Below are 26,807 nucleotides of genomic sequence, written 5' to 3'. Positions count from 1 at the left end.
TGTGTATGTTCTTTGATTGGTGGTTCAGCCTCTGAGAGTCCCAGGGGGACGGGTTAGTTGACTGCTGGTCTTCCTGTGGAGTTACTATGCCCTTTGGAGTCTGCAATTCTTCCTCCTATTCCTACACAAGAGTTCCCAAACTCCATCCACTCCTTAGTTGTGGGAGTCTTCATTTGTCTGAATCAGCTTCTGGGTAGAGCCTTTCAGTGGACAGCCAATCTAGGCTCATATGTGTAAGTATAACAAAATTTTGTTAATAGGGTAAAGGACTGGTGCTTGCCAATGGGATGGAACTCAATTTAGATATGTTATTGGTTGGCCATTCCCTAAGTTTCTGTTCTATCTTCCATCTCTGCATTTCTTGAAGACAAGATAAATTTTGGGTTGAAAGTTTTGTGGGTGGGTTGATATGCCTGTCATCCCATTTGGGGTTCCTGCCTGCTACAGGAGTTAGCTTCTTCAGGTTACATATCCGTAATGCTGTTGATTCCGGGGTGCCTAGCTTTTCCAAGGTTTCTGTCTTGTCCTGGAGATGCCCACTGTCTCACCACTCCGGTTAGTTGCAGATTTCCATTCATTCTCATGGCCATCTAGCCCTTTCACTGTCCCTCCACACACCTGATCCCAAGCCCCTATACCCATTCTACTACCTGTCTCCTTTCTCACCTCGTTACCTCCCTCCATTTGTCTCTTATGACTATCTTATTCCCCCTTCTAAGTGGGATTCAAGCATCTTCCGTTGGGTGCTATTATTTAGCTTCTTTGGGTCTCTGAAGTATAGTGTGGTCATCCAGTACTTTATGGCTAATTCCACTTATAAGTGAGAACAATTTGCACAAATTAAACATTCATGTTCAATATACACTTATATGTAAATACAAATAGGTATACATATATGAATATTCCATATGACATTGGTGTCCACAGAACTGAAAATGAATAATGTAAAAGAAAATTTTCATTCTAGAATTAACATAGGGACAGAAAGAATAAACATATAATGAAAATCAAAACTGAAATGAACTACAGATTAAAACAACAATAAAAACTCCACAGAGTTGTTTTCTTGAAAAGATAAACAATAAAACATTTTGGCCAGTTCAGAATAATGGAGCTAGGACTCAAAAACACAAAAACATTGATTGTGACAGATATGACATCTAGCACCAATGTTAGAGGAACAGGGGGATTTATAATAATGAATTCTATATAAAAGTTAAATAATCTAGAGTAAATCATTAAATTCTTTAAAATATATAGTTTACAAAGAATGGAATGATGAAGAACCAGAAAAATAGGGCAGAAATAGGAGCATTAAATTAAAGGTTTGTTATTAAAAATCCCTAGACCTGATGTCTTCCTTGCCTATTTTTTCTCAATATTAATCCTTTTCACCTCAAACTTTGTAAAAATCTTTTCTTACCACCAATATAGAATATTTAAATAGATTGTATGGGTTGTAAATTTTAACTTACCATCAAAACCACTGAGATATGATAAAATGTCTCTAATAACTGGATATAAAAATTGTCCATAAATTCCTGAGTCCTCTTGGACTTAGGAAGACCCTTCTTGCCTTGTTCCCTTCCTATCCCTTCATTCCCACTCACAACCTTATCTTGAGCCATTGGTGTCTCTTAAGTATAATCATATCATCTGCAAGCAGGTATACTGCGACTTCTTTTCTTAAGTGTATCCTTGTATTCTTGTATTTTCATTCTTTTCTCATGTCTTATTGTTCTATGAGACCTAACAAATTCAGTGAAGTTTAAGAGAACAAGATAAACATAAAAATGCAGTCAATTTTCTCTAGATTATCAAGAAAATAATCAAAAAGTTATATAAAATTATAAAAGCTACAGGAATACATATGAATCATAGAAATGTATATAAATAACTCTACAAGTAAAATTATAGAATATTGATTCAAGATACTGAAAAGAATGGGATAAAATTAATACATTATGCATTCATGGATAATGAATCTATACTATCATAAAGATATTCATGCTACTAAAAGAATACAATATCATTCCTATGAAATTCTAGTAGACTTCAAAAATAGAAAGCTATTCTAAAATTTATATTGAAACACAAAGGAACCTAAATACACCAAACAACCCTGAGCTAAAAGATTAAACTTGACCCATTAAACATAACGCAAAACAGCCAAACTCAAAATCTCATGGGCTCATAAAAACACTCAGGATTTTGTAACTCTGAAATAAATTCACAAAATTTTAGGCAGCTAGTATTTAAAAAGGACATCCAGAAAGCAATATAATCATGCCAGAATATAGAAAGGGGAGTCTTTTCTATACACAGTACTGAAAAAATTAGGTATATTCATGCAAGAGATAAAAATACATTTCTAGTCCTTAAAAAACAATTTTAAAATGGATTGGGATTACATATAAATGCAGAAACTGCTAAACTTTTGAAACATTAAAACAATTTAAAGACATTTGCCTGGTCATTGTTTGTTGACTAGGACTTGAAATCAGAGATACAGGAACCAAAGTTCAGAAAATGCAGTTAAAATGTTTGTGCACAGCAAATTAAGACAATCAGCTATTTTAACAGTTAGCCTACAAAGATGGAGAAAATATTTACAATATATGCCCGGTAAGGAGATAGTGGTTTTTTTAAACTTTTTTTTTCACAGTCCAGTTGTTACTCTCCTCTCCCACAGTTCCTCATCTCATTCCATCTCCCCCTGTCTCCAAGAGGATGCTCCCACCTTCCTGCCTCCACCAGACCCCCCCCACTCCCTAGAGCCTCAAGTCTCTCAGGGTTAGGTGCATCTTGTCCCACTGAGGCCAGGCAGCAGCACTGTGTCAGGGGCCACAGACCAGCTCAGTGTCCAATCAGCTGCCTGATTGGAGGCTCAGTGTCAGAGTTGGTGTTTAGAGAATACAATGAACCCAATAACAAGAAGCCATATTGTGTTACATCTCACATGAAAATTGTGAATGTCTATCAGCTGAATGAAGTGAACCATCAGAGAAATTAATATCAAAACCTCAGTGAGATGGCTCCTCATGTTGGTTTGGATGAGCATTAACAAAATTAAAAAAAGTGCTGAAAATTATACATTTACATGTGAGTCTAGATACATAAAATTTAGCTTTCTGTATACTGTGAGTTGATATTTACGCTAATATTTTAATATCTTAAAAGCATATAGGATTATTAAGAAAATCAATTACATAATTTGACGTGTTTGAAGTTTGAATTGCTTGTTTTCTATTTCCTATATTTTTTATTAGCTTCTATATTATTTTTACTACATGGGACATCTTACCGTGGCAAGAAAAATATGTTTCTGTCTTCCTAAGTGGTTGCACGTGATGTAAATAATCACAGGGCCTTATTTGTCCCTTTAATGCTGATCAGTAAGAACATGTGCCTTTTTTTTTAGGTTGATAAATTTCACTCTTATTTTCTCTTTCTGTTTTTCTTTTTTGGTTCAGCACTTCTGAAATTCCTCAGTTTCGGCTCCCATATGATGTCGTGAATTTTGAGATTGAGCTCATGAAGGACCTTGGTGTAAAGGTGAGGAGGAGATATAACATCTCTATATATTGCAGAGGAAGAATGGGGAAGTCTTCATGTTGGAGATTAACAGCCAATACTGTGCATTTTAGGGATGAACATTAAAACTATCTTAGGCCTAGCAGAAAGATACTTCCCCTTGCTCAGGGCATTTGTCTGTCTGCTGTCTGAATGCCACTAGCCTGGAAAAGGGCAATCAATAGTTCTCATCTGGCACACCTGCATGTGATTAATTGTCTGTAAGAAACAAATTCCTAAATAGCTTTAGGGGTTCAGTTCAGCCAAGGGAAGGGTTTAATCATGTTTTGTTCAAGCAAGTTGTGAGCACTCTGAAAGACTAGAATTTAGCATTTCAACAACTGGATTCTATTTTCTTCCAGAAATGTATTTTCCTTATTATGTGCATCATGATATTCTTGTATGTCTGGCTTTTCTCAACATATACAATAAATTCATGAAGAATGATATGATACTAATCTTTTATTTTTCCATTCAATAAATTTTGTGTTTTCCTTTTAAAGATAGACAAGATCTTGACAGGCTACACTTCCAGAATATAACCTTAGATACCGTAATTTTCCATTACTACTATTATTCTCTGACTTTCAATTGAACATATTCATATTTTGTTTAAAGATTTTCCATAAAACTCAATTGATAAATAATGTATCAGGATTTGCATAATTACTGTCTCCAAAAGATATTTTGAAAAGTGAGCAGCAAACTTTGCATGGATTTTGCTTTCACTATGAAAACCTAAAAGTTACTACTATTGGGGAAAAAAGAATATTTTGGACTGTTACACTTGTTTATATATATATATATATATATATATATATATATATATATATATATATATATTATATATAAATAACATATATATATATATATGATATTTAACATGGTTAAATGATGAACTTTAACACAAAATTACCAAATATTCTGATCAGAAAAAATGCAAAGCAGATATGAACAACATCATAACAATAAGTCTTAACAACTACAGTGTTCAAATAGATGATTTGTGAATCAGTAAGTACAAGGGCACATTCTGGAAAGTTCTTTAAATGTATTACACTTTGAATTGAAATTCTTACCTGATTCTCATTACATAAACAAAGTATTACATATTAAAATTTCAAATTAATATGTTTCATATTTTTACCAAAGATAAGTGAGGGGTTTTTTTTAAAAGTATTTCAAAAACAGTATGAGGCATTGGTGATCACACATGCCTATAATCCAGCATTCAGGAGGTGAAGCTATTGTGTTGATTTTTCAGAGGGTAGATTATTCTCATTATTCTAAAACGTATGGGGACATAGAATTAGACAAAGTATCATGTGAAGAAAACATACATTTTTATCTACAGCCATATGACTTTTTAATTTTATAATTATGTAGCCTAGACAATGTCTAGCAATATTATTATGCTTGGTCAGAAACTGTTCATAAAGTGTGTGGCTTTTGTTTAAGTGAAATTTATCTATATTTTCATAGAGTATTTCTGAGAGATTGTCTTTACAATGTTGCATGAAGAAATTATCACCATTTCAGATATTTGAATTTTTTTACTTTTTTCATTTATTCTTCTCTCATGTATTATATGCCGAACACAGCTTTCCCTCCCTACCCTTCCCCTAGTCCTTGCCCCAATAACTCCCTCTGCCACAGATCCATTCTTCCTCCCTTTCCTTTCAGAAAAGAGCAGGCCTCCTAGGGATATCAACCAAATATGGCATAACAAGTTGCAATACAATTAAGCATATACACATTATTTATTATAGATCAAAAGTTTTGTGGTATGGGTTGGTGTCCCAGTACCTCTCCTGGAAGATTTTCCTGGTTACAGAAGATGGCCTGTTCAGGCACCATAGCCCCATTCCCAGGAGTTTTCAGTTGTGTCACCATGAAGATTCCAGACTTCATGCCATTAGTTTTCTACCTCACTTCTGAAATAGTCCCAATTCCAGTCATCTGTCAAGTACTCTCTTTCCTTTACCTGCCCTACTTGATCCCTCCTGTTTCTATCTTCCTAGCCCAAGCACATCTGAAAAATCTTATCCCATTCCTAGGTTATCCCCCTTACGCTTCCTTATTACTTAGTTTCTCTGTGTCTGTGGATTCTAGCATTGTTATTCTGTACTTTATGACTAATATCCACTGATAAGTGAGTATATACCATGTTTGTATTTCAGTGTCTGGATTATCTCTTCAATCTATTTTTTCTGGTTCCATAACTTGTATGCAAATTTCATGATGCTATTCTTTTTGAAATAGCTAAAAATCAGTTGCATAAATGTACCGCATTCTTTTTATCCATTCTTTAGTCAAGGACCATTTAGGTTGTTTTCAGCATGTGACTATTAGGAATAAAGTTGCTATAAAGTTGCATAGTGGAGCAAGTGTCATGTGACAAAATGGAGCATCCCTTAGGTATGTGGCAATGGGTTTTTAGATATATCAATTGTCAATTTTCTCAGGAACTGCCATGTTGATTTTCATGGTGGCTATACAAGTGGCAAAGACTTTTTCTGAAAGACAATAATTCAACCAGTTTGCAAAGTGTTTCCAAAGTTATCAAGGTTTCTATGCCTGAATTCCAGTATAGATTTTTGACAGTATCTAGTTTACTACCCAAATTGTATTATTACTGTTGAATTTGTTAGCTTAAATTTAGATGTGGTCTCTCTGAGATTAACATAATTATCTCACTTGTAGTTATGATTTCAATTGCTTTCACATTTATAAACTTGTGTTTTCTAAACTTTCTTAAGAAACCATGCTTTGGCTTTCATAGTTATTTTATAAAGACACAAGTCTCAAAGTTATGCTTTTATTTTTCATTTGTTAGGAGCTGATTGGATCTTTTTATGTTTCCCCTGTTATTGTTTAAAACTTTTCATTAATCCACTGAAAACATAAAATTTAGGATATTCCAGTGATCTTAAATATCTTCATTATTAAACCTACAAAATGAAAAATAGATAATTATACAACTCAAACGTTAATAAAAACATTTCACGGGCATCTTGTAAAGAGTTAATGTATCCTCAATTGTACTACAAAGGAGAATGTCCTGCTCTTGAACATCTGTTCATGCCAGCTATAGTCATTACTCTTTAATTGATAAATATAGTTCTTATATGATTCATCATACAGACTTTATGTATCAAGAAAATAATGATATAAAAGGTCAAAGTGGCTTACACAGCGGTTTTTGTAATCTTTTTTTCTCTGTGAGGAGGGACAGAATATTGAGTTCTTTGTGTTTCTCTTTGTGTGTACATATACTGGATTATATGTAGCATCTGGGCTCCCTAAACTTTACTCACTGGCTAGTTCTTAGTCAGGTGCATAGCCTACCTTTTGCTTTGGAGGAATCTTGAACTCATCAGCAAACTGACCATTTCATGCTTATGGTGCCTAACCTGCATGGCATCATCCAACAGTGGATCACTGTCAGGCTCTACATGATATCAAAGTTCTTTGTATACACGTATAATTACTGATGTTTCCATATCAGAGAGGTGAACTATAACACTCCCAAATGTTAACTCTTTCTGACTCATTTTCAAAGTGGAGTAGAATCGATCTCCATTTACCAAATCAATGCACACATTTGGAGTCTTCATAGGCATATCAGCCTGCTTCAACAATTATACAACATCTGTCACAGAAAGTTCAGCCAGGACTACTCTATATGTAGCTCTTCAATAGTTAGCATTCATCCTGTGAGAACCATCTAATCTCAGTAAGGGACAGACTGCTGAATTCAATGGAGATTTGATGGGTACCACTAACATCTCTCCCCATCCTACCTACATACAGGTTATGATATGCTGACTCAGTTGGGCTTCTGATATTTGTATGCAGTCTTCCCAGCTGTAATAGTTATTTCAACTCTTACTTCACAGACCAGAGATACAGTTGGGGATTACTTAACTGACAAGTGTAACAATTTCAATTAGTTGTTTGGAGAACAGGAGAATGATCACCGACAGGGCCAGTGTCTCTGATGGTCCACAGGGACGTAGACTTTAGTCAGGCTCCACTTCGCCTTTCACATAGGTTCCTACTTTGTGTCTACAGGTATCAATGTCAGTAAAGATCATGTGCCTAATAGCCCTTGAAATGCCTGATTATCCCTATTTCCCTTGTGCACAGTTGCCTGGGTAAATGGCCCTCATTCCCTATGGAGAACCAGGGTAATTATTGCAGTATTTATTTGCCAGTATACTGCAGAGTTCTACCTAGGAACATGGTGTCTCTCTTGTTCAGCAGGTTTCCACTAGAAAAAATTGATTCATAGGTAAGAGAGATGGCTCGTTGGTCAATGGCACTCACCATTGAACCTGACAATCTGAGTTCTATACCCTGACCCCTAATGGTCATGGAGAGAACTGAATTCTGAAAGTAATCCTTCATACATGTGACACCCTCCTCCAGTTTCTCTCCAAATATTTGAAACCTGTTTGAGACCAACCAAAATACTGTGACATAGAGTGACTACTCTGTCCCATTGAATTCTTCATATTGCATGAATAATATTCTCTATAGAAACCTACATATCATAAAGATATTATTGACATATTACACTTTTGACTATGGCGAGAATGGGTCTTTCCTATCAGAACTGCATGCTAATTGCATTGTTTTGTAGTATAATCTGCCATGTAAATCTTCTCTCACTTGACATTTTGGATCTTTTTGACTTTTGTCTCCCTTATTATCCTGTTGTTTAAATTATCTCAGGTACTAAACTCAACATATACTAGGATAAAAGTTTTACAAACTTTAGTTTACCTTTTTGAATTTCAATTTTTAATTAGCATGCAAAGTAATAGTATTACTTAATACATTTTCATACCCACTTAGTTTGGGTGGATTCTTACCATCACTTTGCTGAGCCCCTCCAGTTTCTCATCACACGTTTTATTACACTTCCCACACTCTCCCCAGAAAAAAAGAAAGAAAGAAAGAAAGAAAGAAAGAAAGAAAGAAAGAAAGAAAGAAAGAAAGAAAGAAAGAAAGAAAGAAAGAAAGAAAGAAAGAAAGAAAGAAAGTTTGGTAGAAACGAAACAAACAAGCCTTTTTTACCTTTTCATGGTTATGAGATCATATCTTAGTTTCTACCCAAACTAACTCTCTCCACATATATACGCAGCTAGGATCCCAGGGTAAAAGCAAACATACTATATTTGTCTTTGGAGTCTGGGTTATCTTATTTAATATAGTAGTTTCAAGGTATATATGCTTTTCTATCATTTTCATATGCCTTCGCTTTTATTAATGGTGTAATAAAATTCCACTGTGTGCATGTATCACATTTTCATTATCCAGTTGTTTGTTGATGGACACCACGGCTTAGTCTATTTCCTTGCTGTTTCATTGCTATAGAAGCAATGCACAGGAGTGCAAAAATATCTCCATGGCAGAATACAGAATACTTTGAGCATAGGTCTAGGAGCTGAATACTGGGTCATGGTGTAGTTCTTTTTCTTACTAGCTTGATTTTAATTATACCGACTTTTCTACTTTTATCCCATAAATAAAATACTTTAATGTTCTAATTATTTCTAATTTCATTAAGCAAACTGGTTCACTAAAACTTTTATAGTCGTTCCTTTGATTTTTATGTTGTTTGGTTTTAATTAATCAATAGATATATAATATTACTCAAAATGCTGTCTCTTACAGATAATTTGTGGTAAAAGCCTTTCCACAGATGAAATGACTCTTAGCACTTTGAAAGAAAATGGCTACAAAGCTGCTTTTATTGGAATAGGTGAGTGTCTTATTTCCAAATATCTTTTAATTTAAATTTTAGTGTTTTTTTCTGATAATATCCATTAGAATAACCACCTATAGACATTTCCTTAATGGAAACCACATCTTCCACAGATGGGCATACAATAATGACCTGACACACATGTATCCTGTGATTGCATGACTGCTTACCCTCCTTCATGTGCATTGAGAACAGGGTTTGGTGAGATATATATGTCAGGGCCTTTCCTCACACTGGAAGCCCCATTCATTGGTGGGCTAAGATCTAGAATGACCTCTATGCTGTTATAGGTCAGAATGTAGCTGGATGCAGTAGATGTCTTTCAGTTGACTAATAACTTAAGGCAGACTTGGCATTATTCTATATTTATTTTATGAAGTACCTAAGTCTTTTGGGAAGTTTCTCAATGATTGTAAACATTGAATGTAAATGAAAGTAAAATATTGAATTTTCAAACAATTTCTCTTCTTTTTTTATTGAGAGACTAGGAGAAAAAAAAAAAAAACAAGCCCAAATAGATAATTTGATTTAGACCTTATGTCAAGATTTGCTGTTTTGTTTTCTATTGCATATTGTATTTTTAAAAATTCTGAGTTGTGAACTGAGCATATTAAACTGTTTTTCTTTTTAATCAGCTTCATCTTCCAGCCCATCTACTTTTCAGTCCACAATCTTTCACTATCTGCACATGAAGCCTGCACAGAGGCAAACTTCCTCACATCTTTCAGTGATTGTACATTAAGTAGTACTCATTTGATCAAAGATAGAGGACTATTAATGCTTCTTGTCTCAGCCGATTTTGCTAATTTGAATGATACTTACTACTTTACTAGAGCATTGGTACAGCATGCAAAGGAAACTCTGTCACTAACTGTATTTAGAATTTTAAAAAAAATCACAGAGAATCAGCCATTTTTTATAGTATTGAAGCTCCTTTCAGGAGGTGTGAGTGCCATTGTACTCAGTATTTGTCTATCATTTTCATTGACTGTAGTCAATATATATATTATATACTATTAATGGGAAAGGGAGAATTTCTGATATTCTTTCTAGGTTTTCCTTTCAAAGATATTTTGATTTAAACCTGTTTTGCAACTTCATAATTTTACTGAGAATTGAGACATGGCACATTTATCAATAAAGTATATTCTATGATCCCATATATATTAGATTTGTAAGAGTTTCTAATGCTCTCTGCCTCTTTATATTCACAAATTCTTCATCCATGATAAGTGGAAGATTTAGATATTTGTGTCTTTTGATAATATCAAATAACACTAAGTCTTTCCCTTGAGTTTCCTACAGAGGACATGAAAGATACATTTTCACTATTAGAGTACAACATTCTAGAACAAATAAACCTATCAGTAGCAGTATTGTGGTATACTGCATTGGCTTCTGGCAATTCACAAGTGTGTACCCACCCAGGCACAATCTAGATTCACATTTGAAGCACACACACACATGTACACACACACACACACACACACACACACACACACACACACACACACCAGTCAATTTTTGACAGGCCATGACTAGCTCAAAAGTTGGGCACTCCTGAACCTTACCCTGCGAGCAAAGCACTCTCCTCAGGTTCTCCTGAAAGTCCAGACCTTCCCTGGTACCCCAAGCCAGTGGCCACTTACCTGAATTCTTACATGGCTGGTTGGCTTTCACTCCTGCAGCTCTTAAGTCCCATCCTTCTCCACTGAGTTTTCCTTTTTCCCATTCCTAGCCAGTGCAAATCTAAAGGTTCTGTCCCTCTCTTTCTGTCTGCCTAGCCAATTGTCCATTGGCTCTTTATTACAAGGACCTTCAGCGTTTGGACACACAGATTCCCAATTAATTCAAAGCATTAGAACCAATTCCCAATACCGATCTCTTTGGGCAGTTCTATGAAGAATGTCTGTACACAGGAAATAGGACCAAACAATGTTTGTTGCAAGAGGTCCAAATTAAAAGCGTAAAAAGTCCAGGACTAGAATAATTTGAAATAATTAAGTGGGTAATTACATCTTGTGAGTTGAGCAGACAGAAATACTTTCTATGTGAAAGAATTGATGTCATTTCACGTTTTTCTTCGATTTCTTTCTCTTAAGTTTTTTTTACATTGTTAGTTTTTTGCGGAACCACATGTTTAAAACAGTTCTCTCTGGGAATGCAATGCATATGTTGTGCAGCCCAATTGTGTCTATGTTGTACATTTTCTTGCTGAAAAACAAATCCTTTCACATTTTGGGGTAGTGGTTTGAGAAATGAATGTTCAATTTCAGTATTTTGAAGGAAATATAAACAAGGACATTTTATTTAATTTGAATAAAGGCTTCTTTCTCTAGGAGACAAGCAGCCATATCCCCCAAGGAAAGGCTTCTATGACATGCCTTGTGTCTTAGGGACTTTATGACCTATCTATGACTATACAATTGTGTGTTACTTAGAAATCCTTGCGCCCTTACTGCCTTTGCTTCTATGACATAATTATCCTTCCCTCAATTGTTTTATCTTGTTCTTCTCACTAAGTTTGGAAAACAAATATAATAGGGTTTTTTTGTGTGTGTGTTATTTGGGATACATGTTTGGTTGATTTTGGCAAACTTAGTAGACACTGCAGTGATGTTCAGAATGCTGAACCTTTCCCAGAACAGGAGAAACCATGTTTGATACAGCACATCCATCTTTTCTCTGTGGATGATGATATGGCACCATCCCTTTTATGTGTGTGGTAAAGAAATTGTACGTACTACTTCTTTTATCTTGTTGACTATAACTTAATCATAAAACACACCTACAGTGAAGGGTGATTGGAAATGAAGTCATAGGAGCATATTGGAATTCTAGTATCCTAGTGACACAAAGGAAAGAGGTACACAAGCCTCTGCTACACTGTTTATTGTCCTTGGTGTTTTACATGTGAGACTCATCACTTGACTGGAAAGGAAATATTCCTTGTACTTTGGGCTTCATTCTTAGCTAAATTGAGAACTTAATTAAAAACTGGAAATAATCTCTCTTTTAGAGTTAGAAAATATCATCTAGTTATCCAGTATTTACAACTACTATCTTATTTTAATACTTTATTCAAAGAATAATATTTTAGTTGTATAACTTTATCAGTATACTTCAATTGAATTCACATTGAATTATTATAATGAATTATTCTCATTGCTCAAATTAAATACAGTATGTATTACTAGGGGAAGAATCACTTTTAGATTCTGCCCCCATTCTCAATGCTAATGGAATTCACTAATACAATCACCTCATTACATTTATTACTATGGATCCCAAAGAGTAACAGGGCTTATCCATGAGTGATTAAGCACCTTTAGCAAGTGGGATGAGACCTTCTGTTTATTCACATTAGACTGAGCTGTCACTGAGACAACATGAGATTGAAATCTCTAAAATTTTCATATTTTTACTCAAAAGAGTGTACTTACACACTGTGTTACTATCAGTGCTCAGAAGGGGAATTCAAATGCTCCCTCTCTATACCTTTTTCAAAGTATTGAATCACTCTCTTTGTTCTTTGAAATGAATATTAGGACATTTCTATTGTTCTTTTTTTGTTTCATCTTGTTTTTTAAATGCAGAAAAGAAAATTCCAAAGAAAAGTAATATTTTATAATAATAATGTTTGTTGTAAATATTTGGGGTGTTGTTTTGTGGAAAATATTATATATATTTATTTTAGTAGTGCATTTGCTCATATATACTATATATTAAATATCTTTTACTGTGTGTTAATAGTCCAAATTTGATACATATAGTTGCAGAGTATAATAATTCTAAGGTAACGATCCCCCATTTCCAACATAGCATTCCAACACCTACCCATAAGTGGTGTATGACCAAATGCTCATGATGTCTCAGGCCCAGTGCTAAGAATTAAAATGACAATGGGATGTAAATTTAATGGCATGTCTAGGTTTAAATGCGTTAGGAAAATGTGAAGTGATTTAAATAGAACTACCACATCACAGAATTTTAGGCATGGGTATATAGGATTGGACTGGGAATGAGGATCGTTTACATTTGGAAGGGGGCACTGTCGAGGTCCAGGTATAGGAAACCTGTTTCTAGATGGCTGAGGAGCTGGACAAATTATCATTGCATCATTCACCTTCATGGTTATCTGTCTTCTGATAGTTCATACTTACACCCTCACAAAATGTAGTGGTGCTAAATAAAAGCTTAGTGATAGATATGGGAGAAGGATCAATAGCTGAGTAACACTTATATAATCAATACTACTTTAAGTGTAACTGTTAAGTTACTTTGTTTTATGTTTTTAAATATAAGCAAAGAAAAAGTGTTACAAGACAACCATAGTAGTATCCTCCACGACGACCAAAGTGTTCATGAACAGGCAGATATTATAAGGACCATCTGTAATTTAGTATATTTATCCAGAAAACTTTTGTGAATCCCTTATTGCTAGCTGCACTCCCATTAATTAATACTACTGGATCTCTGAAGCAGTACCTTTCCTACCTTGTTCCTTTGGCCACATTATCAACTTAACTGAAATAATGGCCTTGCCAAAATCAAGGGGTCCAATTGTGCTGTCATTAAAGCTTTCTCATATCTTCTTATTTCCACACAGATAAAGGAGATTAGAGGACTGGGCATGTAGTTCAATGGCACAGTGTATGCTTAGCTTGAGGGCCTGGGTATGATTTCTATCACACACACACACACACACACACACACACACACACACACACAATTATCTAGGACATGTAGGCACTCTACAATTACTATTTATGGGTTGAGTTTTATTGAAACTATTTTTAACAATTTGCCAAAATAATAGACTAGAGTATTTAAAGCCCTTGTTGATTTTATGCATCTCAGCCCAAACGAAAGCTATGGTGGTCCGTTTCCACGTGTTATACAGTTGGTATTACAATTATAATTATATGAACGAGTAAGAAGAGAGGCATTCAGAGTGCTTGTATCACCTTCTCCCACTGCAGCATTAATGGAATTCTTGGCTCTATCTAAAATGCTATCCAGTCTTTTACCTCTTGATGTGGCCTTGGAGGTGGGTGTGATTAGCATTTATTGTGGAAAACAAAGTTTAAGAAAAGCCAAAAGGCAACAGCAAACTCTGAAAATTGCAACAGCAAGCAACAAGTTGCCACTAACCTTAGAAAATAAATTTTATACGCAGAGTAAGAATAAGCAAGCAAATGTCATACTTTAAATCATAAGGCTTTTCTTGGCCCATACTAGAAAGCCAGCATGTTCTATAGATGTTCGCCTGCATTGTGTTACTATACTTAAGGCTGTTGGACATGGTAACCTTACACTCCTGAATAATTAGATTGTATGTTTAATTTCACTTTCTCATTGTGACCACCAATTGGGCTATTTTTTATTCATTCAGTTACTAGAGAGAAGACTATTTTGTAATGTGAAGATTACCAAATATTATAACAGCCGAAGAAGAGATAATTACAATTAAGAAAATCCATTGAGAAACTGTGGTATTAAATTTGCTGTGCTGTGGCCTTTGCTTAACTCTCTTGTGCCTTCTTTCAGCCAGAAGTATTCTCTGCAAAAGTTATTCTTAATTAGTTTCTTAATCAGGAATTTCTAAATTGTAGATAATCACGTATGCTGTCTATTTATTTAGACAAAAATGCAATAAAGTTTTTAGACCACCCACTTTACTTCTGCCCCCCAGATAAAAACTGGTTATCTACTCAATATCCACAATTATGAATACATTATTTAAAATAATAAACCTGAGTTAATTGTAAGCAAAAAGGCATGAATATTTTGCTGTGAATATTACTTTTTTTAATTTGTAATATTGTTTAATCTAGTATCACTTGTAAGTACTCTCATATAATTGTAAGATGGCTCCTAAGAATTTGAAAATGAGGGAAAAGGAATTCCAGCTGAGAGTTCATTAAATCATCTGTTAATGAGTTCATGAAAAGCCCCAGAGGGGATAAAAAGAGATGTAGGGCAATTATTCTTTGATCATATTAACATATCTATAGAAAGCACATATTAATCTTCAAAAGCAGGTGGTAGGCTGGTCACCTTATGAAAATAGAGGAAAATAATAGAGACTCTGAGAACATCTTCATAGTGCTCCCTTAGAGACACTTACATTAGTAGACCTTTTGTGCTTTTTAGCCTATATCATGGGTTAGACAAGGAAGGTATATTTTTCAATTTTTCAGTTGCATTTTTATGTATTTTGTGGCCATGTCTACATGTGTTTGAACATATGCAAGTGCCGTGTTTTCTGAGGATCAATAGTTATTTTTCTGTCATGAGTACCAGAATCAAATGTATCTTACCAGGCCTTATGTCCTTAGCCTGTTGCTGGCCCCAGGTAAGTCTGTTTGAGGATAACTAAATCTTCTTGTTGGACTTGCAAGTTCACACAGTTGGTGTTAAGGCTGAAACAGTTTGATTGTCAACTACAAAGTTCCTGAGTAACCTCATTATGTTCTTTTCTATTTAAAGCCATCGTGATTTGTTTAGTAATTTTCTCACACACATTCTCACTAACTCTTCTTGATACCCAAGGTGAGCCAGAAGTACTGGCTCTATACCTTTATGAATATACCCATAAGTTACCATTTGTAGACCTCACTCATCACTCCATATCTATCATCTTTCCAAGGGAGTATTTTATAATATTTTATCTACATACTTTTCCTCACTGAGAAAATTCTTCAATCTCTCTCTTGATGCTAATATCAACATTTCGAGAACTTTCCTGTAATGGATCACATTCTTCATAAGACTCTCATGCAGATCTACGTAATCAAATTTTTTTCATGTTCATACATAATAAAATACTTTGATATATTCACAGAAAGGGATTTAGTAACCCTTTTATTACTTTTGGTTAGATGTACTTATCCATTATCTCCTTAGAACTTATGAATAATGTTATACTTCATACTATACATTTTCATCATATTCTTGTTCACTGCATCAAAACATATTTGAGGAGCTAAAGTTTTTGATGGAAAAACTTAGAAAAAGGGAAGGCATAAAAAGAATGTTATATTTTCTTAATACAATTTAAGATATTCATATTTAACCACTTAAAATCCATTCATTTCCTTCCCTCTCTGACTTTCTGTTTCTCTCTTTCCCTCTCCCCATCCTTCCTTCACCAATCCTGTATTTGTGCACCTTGCCCTTTGTTTTGTATCTAGCCATCTAGATTTGATTAATTCTTATGCAATTGATCTATTTATGACTTATGGAAACTAGAATTGTACTATTGTTTTATTTGCTTTGACAATTTGGAGTTAAATCTTAAAGTTGTATTTACTTACTTGTAGAATTTCTTTTGCACTAGTGAATTTGCTCTGTGGCTACAGGCAAGGGAATGTCCTGAGTGCCTTCCTTGGGTCCCACATTGTGAAAGAAAAGAACAAATTCCCAGAAAATTTTGCCCCAATACAATAATTTACTTAAAAATTTGAAGTTAAAAAGTAAAACATTTTTAAGATAACATCTTTATTTATGGGTAGAAATGGTTAAATAATGTCCATGGTTAAACTTAATCCTTAAATTTAAGGACCTTACAACTCTATGTTCTAGAGTAAGACACTCTCTTAAGAGTTGTCCTGAGTGGAGCAGCAGGGACAGGAGCCCTCCAGTTTCCATGATAAATGGTTATTAGCCTAGAAGCGTGGAATACCCAAGATATAATTCACAGATTCTTATTTCTAAAATCAGGCTATACTGTCTTTAATTAACAAGCTGAAGTTTGCTAATAACTTTTATAATATAAAGGAATCCTTAAGTTTAAGGACCTTTCAACTCTATGTTCTAGAGTAAGACACTCTCTTAAGAGTTGTCCTGAGTGGAGCAGCAGGGACAGGAGCCCTCGGTTTCCATGATAAGTGGGTATTAGCCCAGAAGCTTGGAATACCCAAAATATACTTCACAGACCACATGAAGCTTAAGAAGGAAGTCCAAAGTGTGGATACTTTGGTCCTCCTTAGGTAGGGTACAAAATACCCATGGGAGGGAAAGAGAGATCCTTAAGAGCATATTTATTTGATCATTAATTAAATATATGTTTCCTCTATAACATTCTATAAATTGCATAACTTTTATTTAATGAAATTTATAGAAAAGTAAAAAATGATATTTAATTTTCTAATATTTTTATCATCATTAGATCTCTTTGACTAGAGATTGAGATGGATTTCTGATATACCTCTCCATGTATGTTTTATGAAATAAAGATATATTTCTGTTACCCTTCCTAACAAGGGAAAAATCATGTTTTCATTATTTAAGAATTAATTTTCTCTTAGGTTTCCCCAGTGTCTTAAAGAATTATTACCATAAAGCAGTTGATAACAGGATTAGAAAATCATTGAAGTAAGCAAAGTGCTTGTTTTCCCACTTATTAGGTTACTGGTTACCTTTTGAAGAGAATATGACAATTTGAATCTTGGAATGGGACTTCCTGAGCATATGCTATGAACACAGTCATTTTTGCTGGGGCTGCATTGGCCAAAGGCCTCAGACTAGATGGTGCAGACAGCACACATAAATGTTCTTACAGTCTAGAAACTGGAAATCTGAGATCATGAGACAAATCGCTTAGATTTGGGGGGAGGCCCCTTCCTAGCTTTCAAGTGGTTTGTTAGCTTGCAAAGTCTTTTCTTGCTTCATCTAATGGCTCTCTTTTTAAAAAGCTGTTTTGTGTTAAACAAATGGCAGTCTCAAAACAGAAGACCCTAAAGTGAATGTAAATCCAAATGCCCTCTTTCTCAACATAAACTTGAATGTTACAGCTTGAGTATATAAATTATAAAGCGACACAAGCAATGACTATGTGAAATGGTCTGTGATTGTTTTTATACATGTAGTAACTGTTTTGTAAATGTAGTCAGCCTGAGGTGTCCTCCACAAGTCAGATGCTGATGTTAGAGGGTAACAAAGATAATAAGGGAAAGCAAAAGTCACTGAAGTAGTGTGTGCTATCACTGGAACATTAAGGGTGCTGCAGTGCACCTTCTTCAATTCAGTACAGTTGCTGGCGAAGAAGTCCAGACCTCACTGAATGCATGTGACTAAACAGTGATCTTCAGATTGACGTTATAAAATGGGCAGTTACAGTGCTCTATCATCAATAAAATTCACATTGTCATGCTGATTTTAGGGTTTTTTTTTTTTTACCAATTATTACTATGTAAAATTGGGGAAAATGAAGAACAACATTGTAAATAAAAGGAAGAATGAGAGGCAGAAAAACTACAGAATTGTCAAGACATTGATGTGAATTGAGGAAAGTATTTTTTGTTTCAGTATGAATTTTGTTTCTTTGTGTCATGTTTTTGTAATATAGGAAGATAGAACTTCAGGATAATTTATGTTATTTATTAATTCTTATTTCTAAAATCAGGCTATACTGTCTTTAATTAACAAGCTGAAGTTTGCTAATAACTTTTATAATATAAAGGAATCCTTAAGTTTAAGGACTTTCAACTCTATGTTCTAGAGTAAGACACTCTCTTAAGAGTTGTCCTGAGTGGAGCAGCAGGGACAGGAGCCCTCTGGTTTCCATGATGCGTGGGTATTAGCCCAGAAGCTTGAAATACCCAAAATATAATTCACAGAGCACATGAAGTTAAGAAGGAAGTCCAAAGTGTGGATACTTTGGTCCTTCGTAGGTAGGGTAAAAAATACCCATGGGAGGGAATGCAGAGAAAAAGTGTGGAGCAGTAACTAAAGGTAAGACTATCCAAACTGCCCCATCTGGAGGTCCATCCCATATACAGTTTCTAAATCCAGACACTATTCTGTATGCCAACAAGTGCTTGCTGACAGGAGTCTGATGTAGCTGTCTCCAGAGAGGGTCTGCCAGTGCCTGACATATACAAAGGGGGATGTTCTCAGCCAACCGCTGAACTGAGAATAGGGTCCCCAACAGAGAAGCTAGAGAAAGGACCCAAGGAGTTGAAGAGGTTTACAGCTCAATAGGAGGAACAACAATATGTACCAACCAGTACCACCCAAGCTCCCAAGTTTTAACCACCAACCAAAGAGTATACAATGGAGGGACCCCTGGCTCCAGCCACATGGGTAGCAGAGGATGGTGTGGTCATGAAAGCTCATTGTCTCAGGTTAGGGGAATGGCAGGTCAGGGAAGCAGGAGTAGGTACCTTAGTGAGCAGGGGGAGGCAGGGATAGGATAGGGGGTTTTCAGAGGGGAAATGAAAGGGGATAGATAGCATTTGAAATGTAAATAAAGAAAATATCTAATAAAAATTCAGTATCTAATAAAAATCTAATTAAAAAAATCAATTCAACTGACTGTCTTAGTCAGGGTTTCTATTCCTGCACAAACATCATCACCAAGAAACAAGTTGGGGAGGAAAGTGTTTATTCAGCTTACAGTTCTGCATTGCTGTTCATCACAAAAGGAAGTCAGGACTGGAACTCAAGCAGGTCAGGAAGCAGGAGCTGATGCAGAGGCCATGGAGGGATGTTCCTTACTGGCTTGCTTCCCCTGGCTTGCTCAGCCTGCTCTCTTATAGAACCCAAGAACACCAGCCCAAAGGTGGTACCACCCACAAGGGGCCCTCCCCCCTTGATCACTAATTGAGAAAATGCCTCACAGCTGAATCTCATGGAGGCACTTCCCCAACTGAAGCTCCTTTCTCTGTGATAACTCCAGCCTGTGTCAAGTTGACACACAAAACTAGCCAGCACACTGACAAAACCCAGTTTACTTCTCTTACTCATTTTCTTTTCTCTCCTTTGCTTTCTTTTCCTTTTTCTTCTCTTCTCTTCTCTTCTCTTCTCTTCTCTTCTCTTCTCTTCTTTTCTCGTCTCTTCTCTTGTTCTCCTTTTGTATTTATTTGTTTGTTTAAATTAATTATGTTTCAAGTGTTAACCCATTAACTAGTTTCCCCCTCTTCCAAAACCCCCTATCCCATCCTCCCTCCCCCTGCTTCTATGAGGGTGTTCCTCCACCCAGCCATCCACTCCCACCTTCCTGCATCTATTGAACCTTCATAGGACCAAGGACCTCTCCTCCCATTGATGCCTGACAAGGCCATCTTCTGCTACATATGCAGCTGAAGCCATGGGTACTCCTTGGCTTTTACTCATTTTCAATTAGTTAAATTCACCTTAGTTACTGATACGGCAACTTATAGCATGAATTTGTATATAGAAACCCAGTACTGCAAGACCAGTTAACATAAATCTTGTATATCATAATTCCCTAAATATATTTTTAAGGAATTTTTTTTTTACTGTGAGCACTTAAGAAAAAAGAAGTTTTTAGACAAAGTTTGAGTGTATTTACTTTTTTATCTCCAAATATGTGAGGAATGCTGATGTGTCTTATCATTCTCTGATTACCCATGCAATGCCACCTGCTGTGCAGATGGAACCTACACTACACATCAGCAGCCCTGTTCACACCCTGCCCACCGCAGCCACACTCCCTGACAGGGAGTTAGCAGATGTTCATTTTGCTTGTGTGAAAGAGATAAATTGTGGATCCAACTTTCAATTCATGGAGTTAAGTTTGAAGAAGAAAATGTTGATATTTGAGTAATGGTTCAAAATTATGCAAGTGTCTCAACAATTTACAGAAAGAAAGCCATGTCAAATGGGGATTTGCTTTATTGGGTCTTCAAGTTCTACTGTGCATATAGATTTTCTTTTCTTTTATTCAAAACTTTACACAATAGTTTCATTTAATTCTTAATAACTGCATTTCATGGATGAATCAATCATTGCTCAATTTTAACATTTCAAATGAATAATATGCAATTACTTTTACCTTGGACTTGTTTTTTTTTCCTCTTATTATATTAGAAGTTTGTCCCACTTGCATAGCAGTAAAAAGGTATATTTAAAAAACAGAGTGAATGTGTTTTAGAAAAATGATAAAAAATGACTATGGTCAAATAAGGAAGGGTTTTGTATGGGTAAATATAAAATATACAATAGCTGCATTTTTTTTGACTAAGTTCTGGACATAGGTTCTATTTAAACTCTCACAGTGTAATTGATGTTTGATGTTTGACATATCTTTATTCTCTCCCACCCTCTCTCTCTTGCTCTCCCTTCTCTGTGTGTATGTGTGTGTATGGAGGGGTGATCTTAAAAAAATCTTTAAAAAATCCAGAATATATTTTTCAATAATTGGAATATGTATTTCAATAAATCCCCCCTGAATCCCTGTCAACACAACTGAAAAACAATACACTGAATTTATGTAGCTGATTTAACTGTTAAAAGGTTCAACTGTATTTTCTCTTTAACAAGAAACTTTGAAGTAATCCATTAAAATTTGGAACACTCTGAAATATTCTCCAATGCCTATAGTCCCTGCATTTGGGAGGGGAAGGCAGGTATATGTAGAGCTGACATGGGCCATGAAGAGAGTTCCAAGTAACAAAGATGCACACAAAAAAGATGTTCTCTCAGCATAGACAACAAAAGTTTAAATGAACTAAACTTAACATGAAACCTTCTGGGCATGATAAGGCCAGTACATTCACAGAAGTTCATGCTATTCACCTTTCAAGTAGGGATGGGTAGGGGCTAATGGGACCCAACCCTAACTGAAGAACTATTGGGCATTGATGGCTACTAGGGGAGGAAATGTCAGTTTTACTCAGAGGTTTTGCCATTGGTAGATACTCTGTGACCCTTCCATCATGCACAGAGGGTCTAAACTAAGTGAATTTGGTGGTGTATTATAAAAAAAAATCTTTCCTAGGGAAATTCTAGGAAAGAGGTCACATATTACAGATGTAAGTATCACCAACAAATATAAAAGACAGAAGAGAGAAACTCAGGTATAGAAGATACTGTAGATGAGATTGACACAACTGACAAAAACTCAAAACATAAAAAAAAAAATCCTAACACACTGTGTCCAGGAAATTCAAGACACAATGAAAAGACAAAATCTGAGATTAATCAAAATAGAGAAGAATGAAGATTCCCAGCTCAAAGAGCCTGAAAATGTCCTCAAAAAAATCATAGAAGAAAACTTTCCTAACCTAAAGAAAGAGATGGCCATAAAGGTACAAGAAACCTATAGAACACCAAATAAGTGGGACCAGAAAAGAAAATCCTCTCATCACATAATAATCAAAACACTAAACGTACAGAGTAAAAAAAGAATATTAAAAGCTGCAATGGAAAAGGGCCAAGTAACATACAAAGGTAGACCTAAGTGAATTACACTAGACATCTCAACAGAGACTAGGAAAGCCAGAAGAGCCTGGCCAGAGGTCAGGCTGACTCTAAGAGAACACAAATGCCAGTCCAGACTACTATACCCAGCAAAACTCTCAATCAACATAGATAGAGAAAACAAAATATTACAGGACAAAACCAAATTCAAATAGTATCTGTCTGCCAATCTAGCCCTACAGAGAATCCTAGACAGAAAATTCCAATAGAAGGAAGACACTACATCAAAGAAAAGAAAAGATATTAAGCATCTCACAACAAACAAAAAGGATAGACCCACAAACACAAAAAGCCACCCACAAAAACAAACATATCAGGAGCCAACAGTCATCTGTCTTTAATATCTCTCAATATTAATGGACTCAACTCACCTATAAAAAGACATAAGCTAACAGACTTGATACACAAACAAGATCCAGCAAGAAACTCACCTCAGTAACAAAGACAGACAGTATCTCAGAGTAAAAGGATGGTCTTCCAAGCAAATGTTCCCAGGAAACAAGCTGGAATTGCCATCCTAATATCCAATAAAATAGCCTTTCAAACAAAAATTATCAAGTGTGATGAGGAAGGACACTTCATGTTCATCAAAGGGAAAATCCACCAAGAGAAAGTCTCAATTCTGAATAAATATGCCCCAAATGCAAGTGTGTCCACATTCATAAAAGAAACTTTACAAACATTGAAAGCTCAAAACACACATTGAACCCCACACAATAATAGTGGAACACTTCAACACTCCACTCTCACCAATGGACAGATCTTTGAAACAGAAACTAAACAGAGACACCGTGAAACAAATAAAGATTATGACCCAAATGGATTTAACAGATATCAATAGAACATTTCAGCCTAAAACAAAAGAATACAGCTTCTTAGCACCTCATTGTACCTTCTCCAAAATCCACCATATAATTGGTCACAAAACAACACTCAACCAATCAATAAAAGAAGATTGAAATAATCCCATGCATCCTATCCATGGACTAAGGATGTCTTCAATAACAGCAAGAACTACTGAAATCCCACATACACATGGAAACTGAACAAATCTCTACTCAGTAATAACTTGGCCAGGGAAGAAATAAAGAAAAAAATTAAAGATTTCCTGGAATTTAATGAAAATGCTGACACATCCTGTCAAAACTTATGGGACACAATGAAAGAAACGCTAAGAGGAATATTCATAGCACTTAGTGCCGTGGTAAAGAAACTAGAGAGATCTTACACTAACCACTTAACAGCACATCTGAGAGCTCTATAACAAAAAGACGCAAACTCACCCAAGAGAAGTAGATGGCAGGAAATAGTCAAACTCAGGGCTGAAGTCAACCAAATAAAATAAAAAAGAACAATACAAAGAATCAACAAAACCAAAAGCTGCTTCTTTGAGAGAATCAACATGATAGATAAACCCTGAGCAAAACTAACTAAAAAGTCAAGAGGCAGTATACAAATTAAGAAAATCAGAAATTAAAAGGGAGACATAACAACAGATATGGAGGAAATTAAAAAAATTCATCAGATCCTACTTCAAAAACCTATACTCAACAAAACTGGAAAATCTAGATGAAATGGATGGTTTTCTACACAGATACCATATACCAAAGTTGAATCAAGAGCAGATAATCTATCTGAACAGGCCCATATCCCCTACAGGAATAAAATCCAATAAAAACTTCGCAACCAAAAAAGCCCAGAGGCAGATGGATTTAGTGTATTATTCTCCCATACCTTCTCCCATACCAAAGAAGACCTGATGCCAATATTCCTAAAACTATTCCATAAAATAGAAATAGAAGGAACACCACCTAACTCATTCTATGAAGGCACAGTTATTCTTATACCTAAATTACACAAGGACCCAACCAAAAAGGAGAACTTCAGACCAATTTCATTTATGAATATCAATGCAAAAATCATAAAATTCTTGCAAACCTAATCGAAGAACACATCAAAACCATCGTATACTATGACCAAGTAGGGTTCACTCACAGATGTAAGCTTGGTTCAATATATGAAAATCCATTAACATAATCCACTATATAAACAGACTCAAAGAAAAAAAACACATGATCATCTCCTTAGATGCAGAAAAAGCATTTGACAAAATACAACATCCCTCATATTAAAAGTATTGGAGAGATCAGGACTGCAAGACCCATACCTAAACATAGTAAAAGCAATTTACTGCAAACCAACAGCCAATATCAAACTAAATGGAGACATACTTGAAGTAATCCCACTAAAATCAGGGACTAGACAAGGATGCCTACTCTCCCCATATAAGTGCTAGCTAGAACAATAAAACAACAAAAATAGATCAAGTGGATACAAATTGGCAAAGAAGAAATAAAGGTATCACTATTTGCAGATGATAATGCTAGTATACATAAGCTACCGCAGAAGTTCTGCTGAAGAACTCTCCAGCTGATAAACAACTTCTGCAAAGTGGCTGTGTATAAAATCAACTCAAATAAATCAGTAGTCTTCCTTTATACAAGTGATAAACAGGCTGAGAAAGAGATTAGAGGAATAACTGCCTTCACAATAGCCACAAATAATATAAAATATCGTGGGGTAGCTCTAACCAAATGAGTGAAAGACCTGTATGATAATAACTGCAAGTCTCCCAAAAAATTAATCAAAGAAGATAAAAGAAAATGGAGATTTCTCCCATGCCCATGGAGTGGCAGAATTAACATAGTAAAAATGTTCACCATACCAAAGGCAATCTACAGATTGAATGCAATCCCCGTCAAAATCCCAACGCAATTCTTCAAAGGCATGGAAAGAGCAATTCTTAAATTCATCTGGAAAGGAAAAAAAACCCAGAATAGCAAAAACAATTCTTAACAATAAAAGAACTTCAGGGGGAATCACCATTCCTGATCTCAAGCTTTAATACAGAGCAATAGTGATAAAAACTGCATGGTATTGGTACAGAGACAGACATATTGGTCAATTGAATAGAATTGAAGAACCACAAATAAAACCACACACTTATAGACACTTATGCTTTGACAATGAAGCCAAAAGGAAAAATGAAAGCATCTTTAATAAGTGCTGGTCAACCTGGCTGTCTGTATGTAGAAAAATGAAAATAGAACCATATTTGTCATCTTGCACAATGCTCAAGTGTACATGGATCAAGGAGCTCAACATAAAACTGGATACACTGGATCTAATAGAAGAGAAAGTGGGAAAGAAACTTGAACTCCTTGGCACAGGGGCAAATGTCATAAACAGAAGTCCAATGGCTCATGCTCTAAGATCAAGAATTGATAAATGGGACCTCATGAACTGGAAGGCTTCTGTAAGGAGAAGGAAATAGTCAATAAGACAAATTGGCAACCTAGATTTGGACAAATATTTTCATAAATCCCACATCTAAAAGAAGGCTAATATCCAAAATATATAGAGAAATATATAGAGAAAAGTTAAACACCAGAAAAAGCAAAGAACCCTATCAAAAATGGTGTATAACTCTAAACAAAGAATTCACAACCAGGGAATCTCTAATGGCTGAGACAAAATGTTCAAAGTCTTTAGTGATTCAGGAAATGCAGATCAAGATGACCATGAGATTCCACTTGATACCAATCAGAATGGCTAAGATCAAAACCTCAGATGACAACACATGTTAGTGAGGAGGATGTGGATAAAGATGAACATTTTCCATTGCTGTTGGGATAGCAAGCTGGTATAACCACTCTGGAAATCAATCTGGAGGTTCCTCAGAAAATTGGAAATAGATCTACCCGAAGACCCAGCATATTTTGGGAATATACCCAAAAGATGCCCCACCATGCCACAGGGGCATATATTCCACTGTGTTCATAGTGGCCTTATTTGTGATAGCCAGAGGCTGGAAACAACCCAGATGTTGCACAACAGAAGAATGGATACAGAAAATGTGGTTCATTTACACTATGAAATACTACTCAGCTATTAAGAATTAGAACATCCTGAGCTTTGCAGGCAAGTGGATGGGACTAGAAAATATTATCCTGAGTGAGGTAACTCAGACCCAAAAGAACATTCATAGTATGTACTCACTAATAAGTGGATATTAGTAAAAAAAAAAAAAGTACTGAATATCCAAGATACAGTCCACAGAACTCTAAAGATTCGCAAGCTGAAGTGCACAAGAGAAGATACCTCACTCTTGGGACTTAGGAGGGAGAAGAAATCAATCAGAAGTGGGGAGGAAAGAAGAGACCTGGGAGAG

General features: G+C 35.4%; 1 protein-coding gene across 1 annotated transcript in view; it reads left to right on the top strand.

Moving 5' to 3' along the window:
* The window catches only part of Dpyd (dihydropyrimidine dehydrogenase), a 900,155-nt gene that overhangs the window by 247,502 nt on the left and 625,846 nt on the right, over positions 1–26,807 (top strand). Inside the window, exons 7-8 of the mRNA XM_052179342.1 lie at positions 3,474–3,555; positions 9,256–9,343. Of these exons, the coding sequence (XP_052035302.1) occupies positions 3,474–3,555; positions 9,256–9,343 (170 nt within the window). The remainder of the gene's footprint in view (positions 1–3,473; positions 3,556–9,255; positions 9,344–26,807) is intronic.

The sequence above is a fragment of the Apodemus sylvaticus genome, chromosome 4 (assembly GCF_947179515.1).
Source record: "Apodemus sylvaticus chromosome 4, mApoSyl1.1, whole genome shotgun sequence".
Lineage (NCBI taxonomy): Eukaryota > Metazoa > Chordata > Mammalia > Rodentia > Muridae > Apodemus > Apodemus sylvaticus.
The sequence above is the reverse complement of the archived record's forward strand: the minus strand, read 5'-3'. Positions and strand labels throughout refer to the sequence as shown.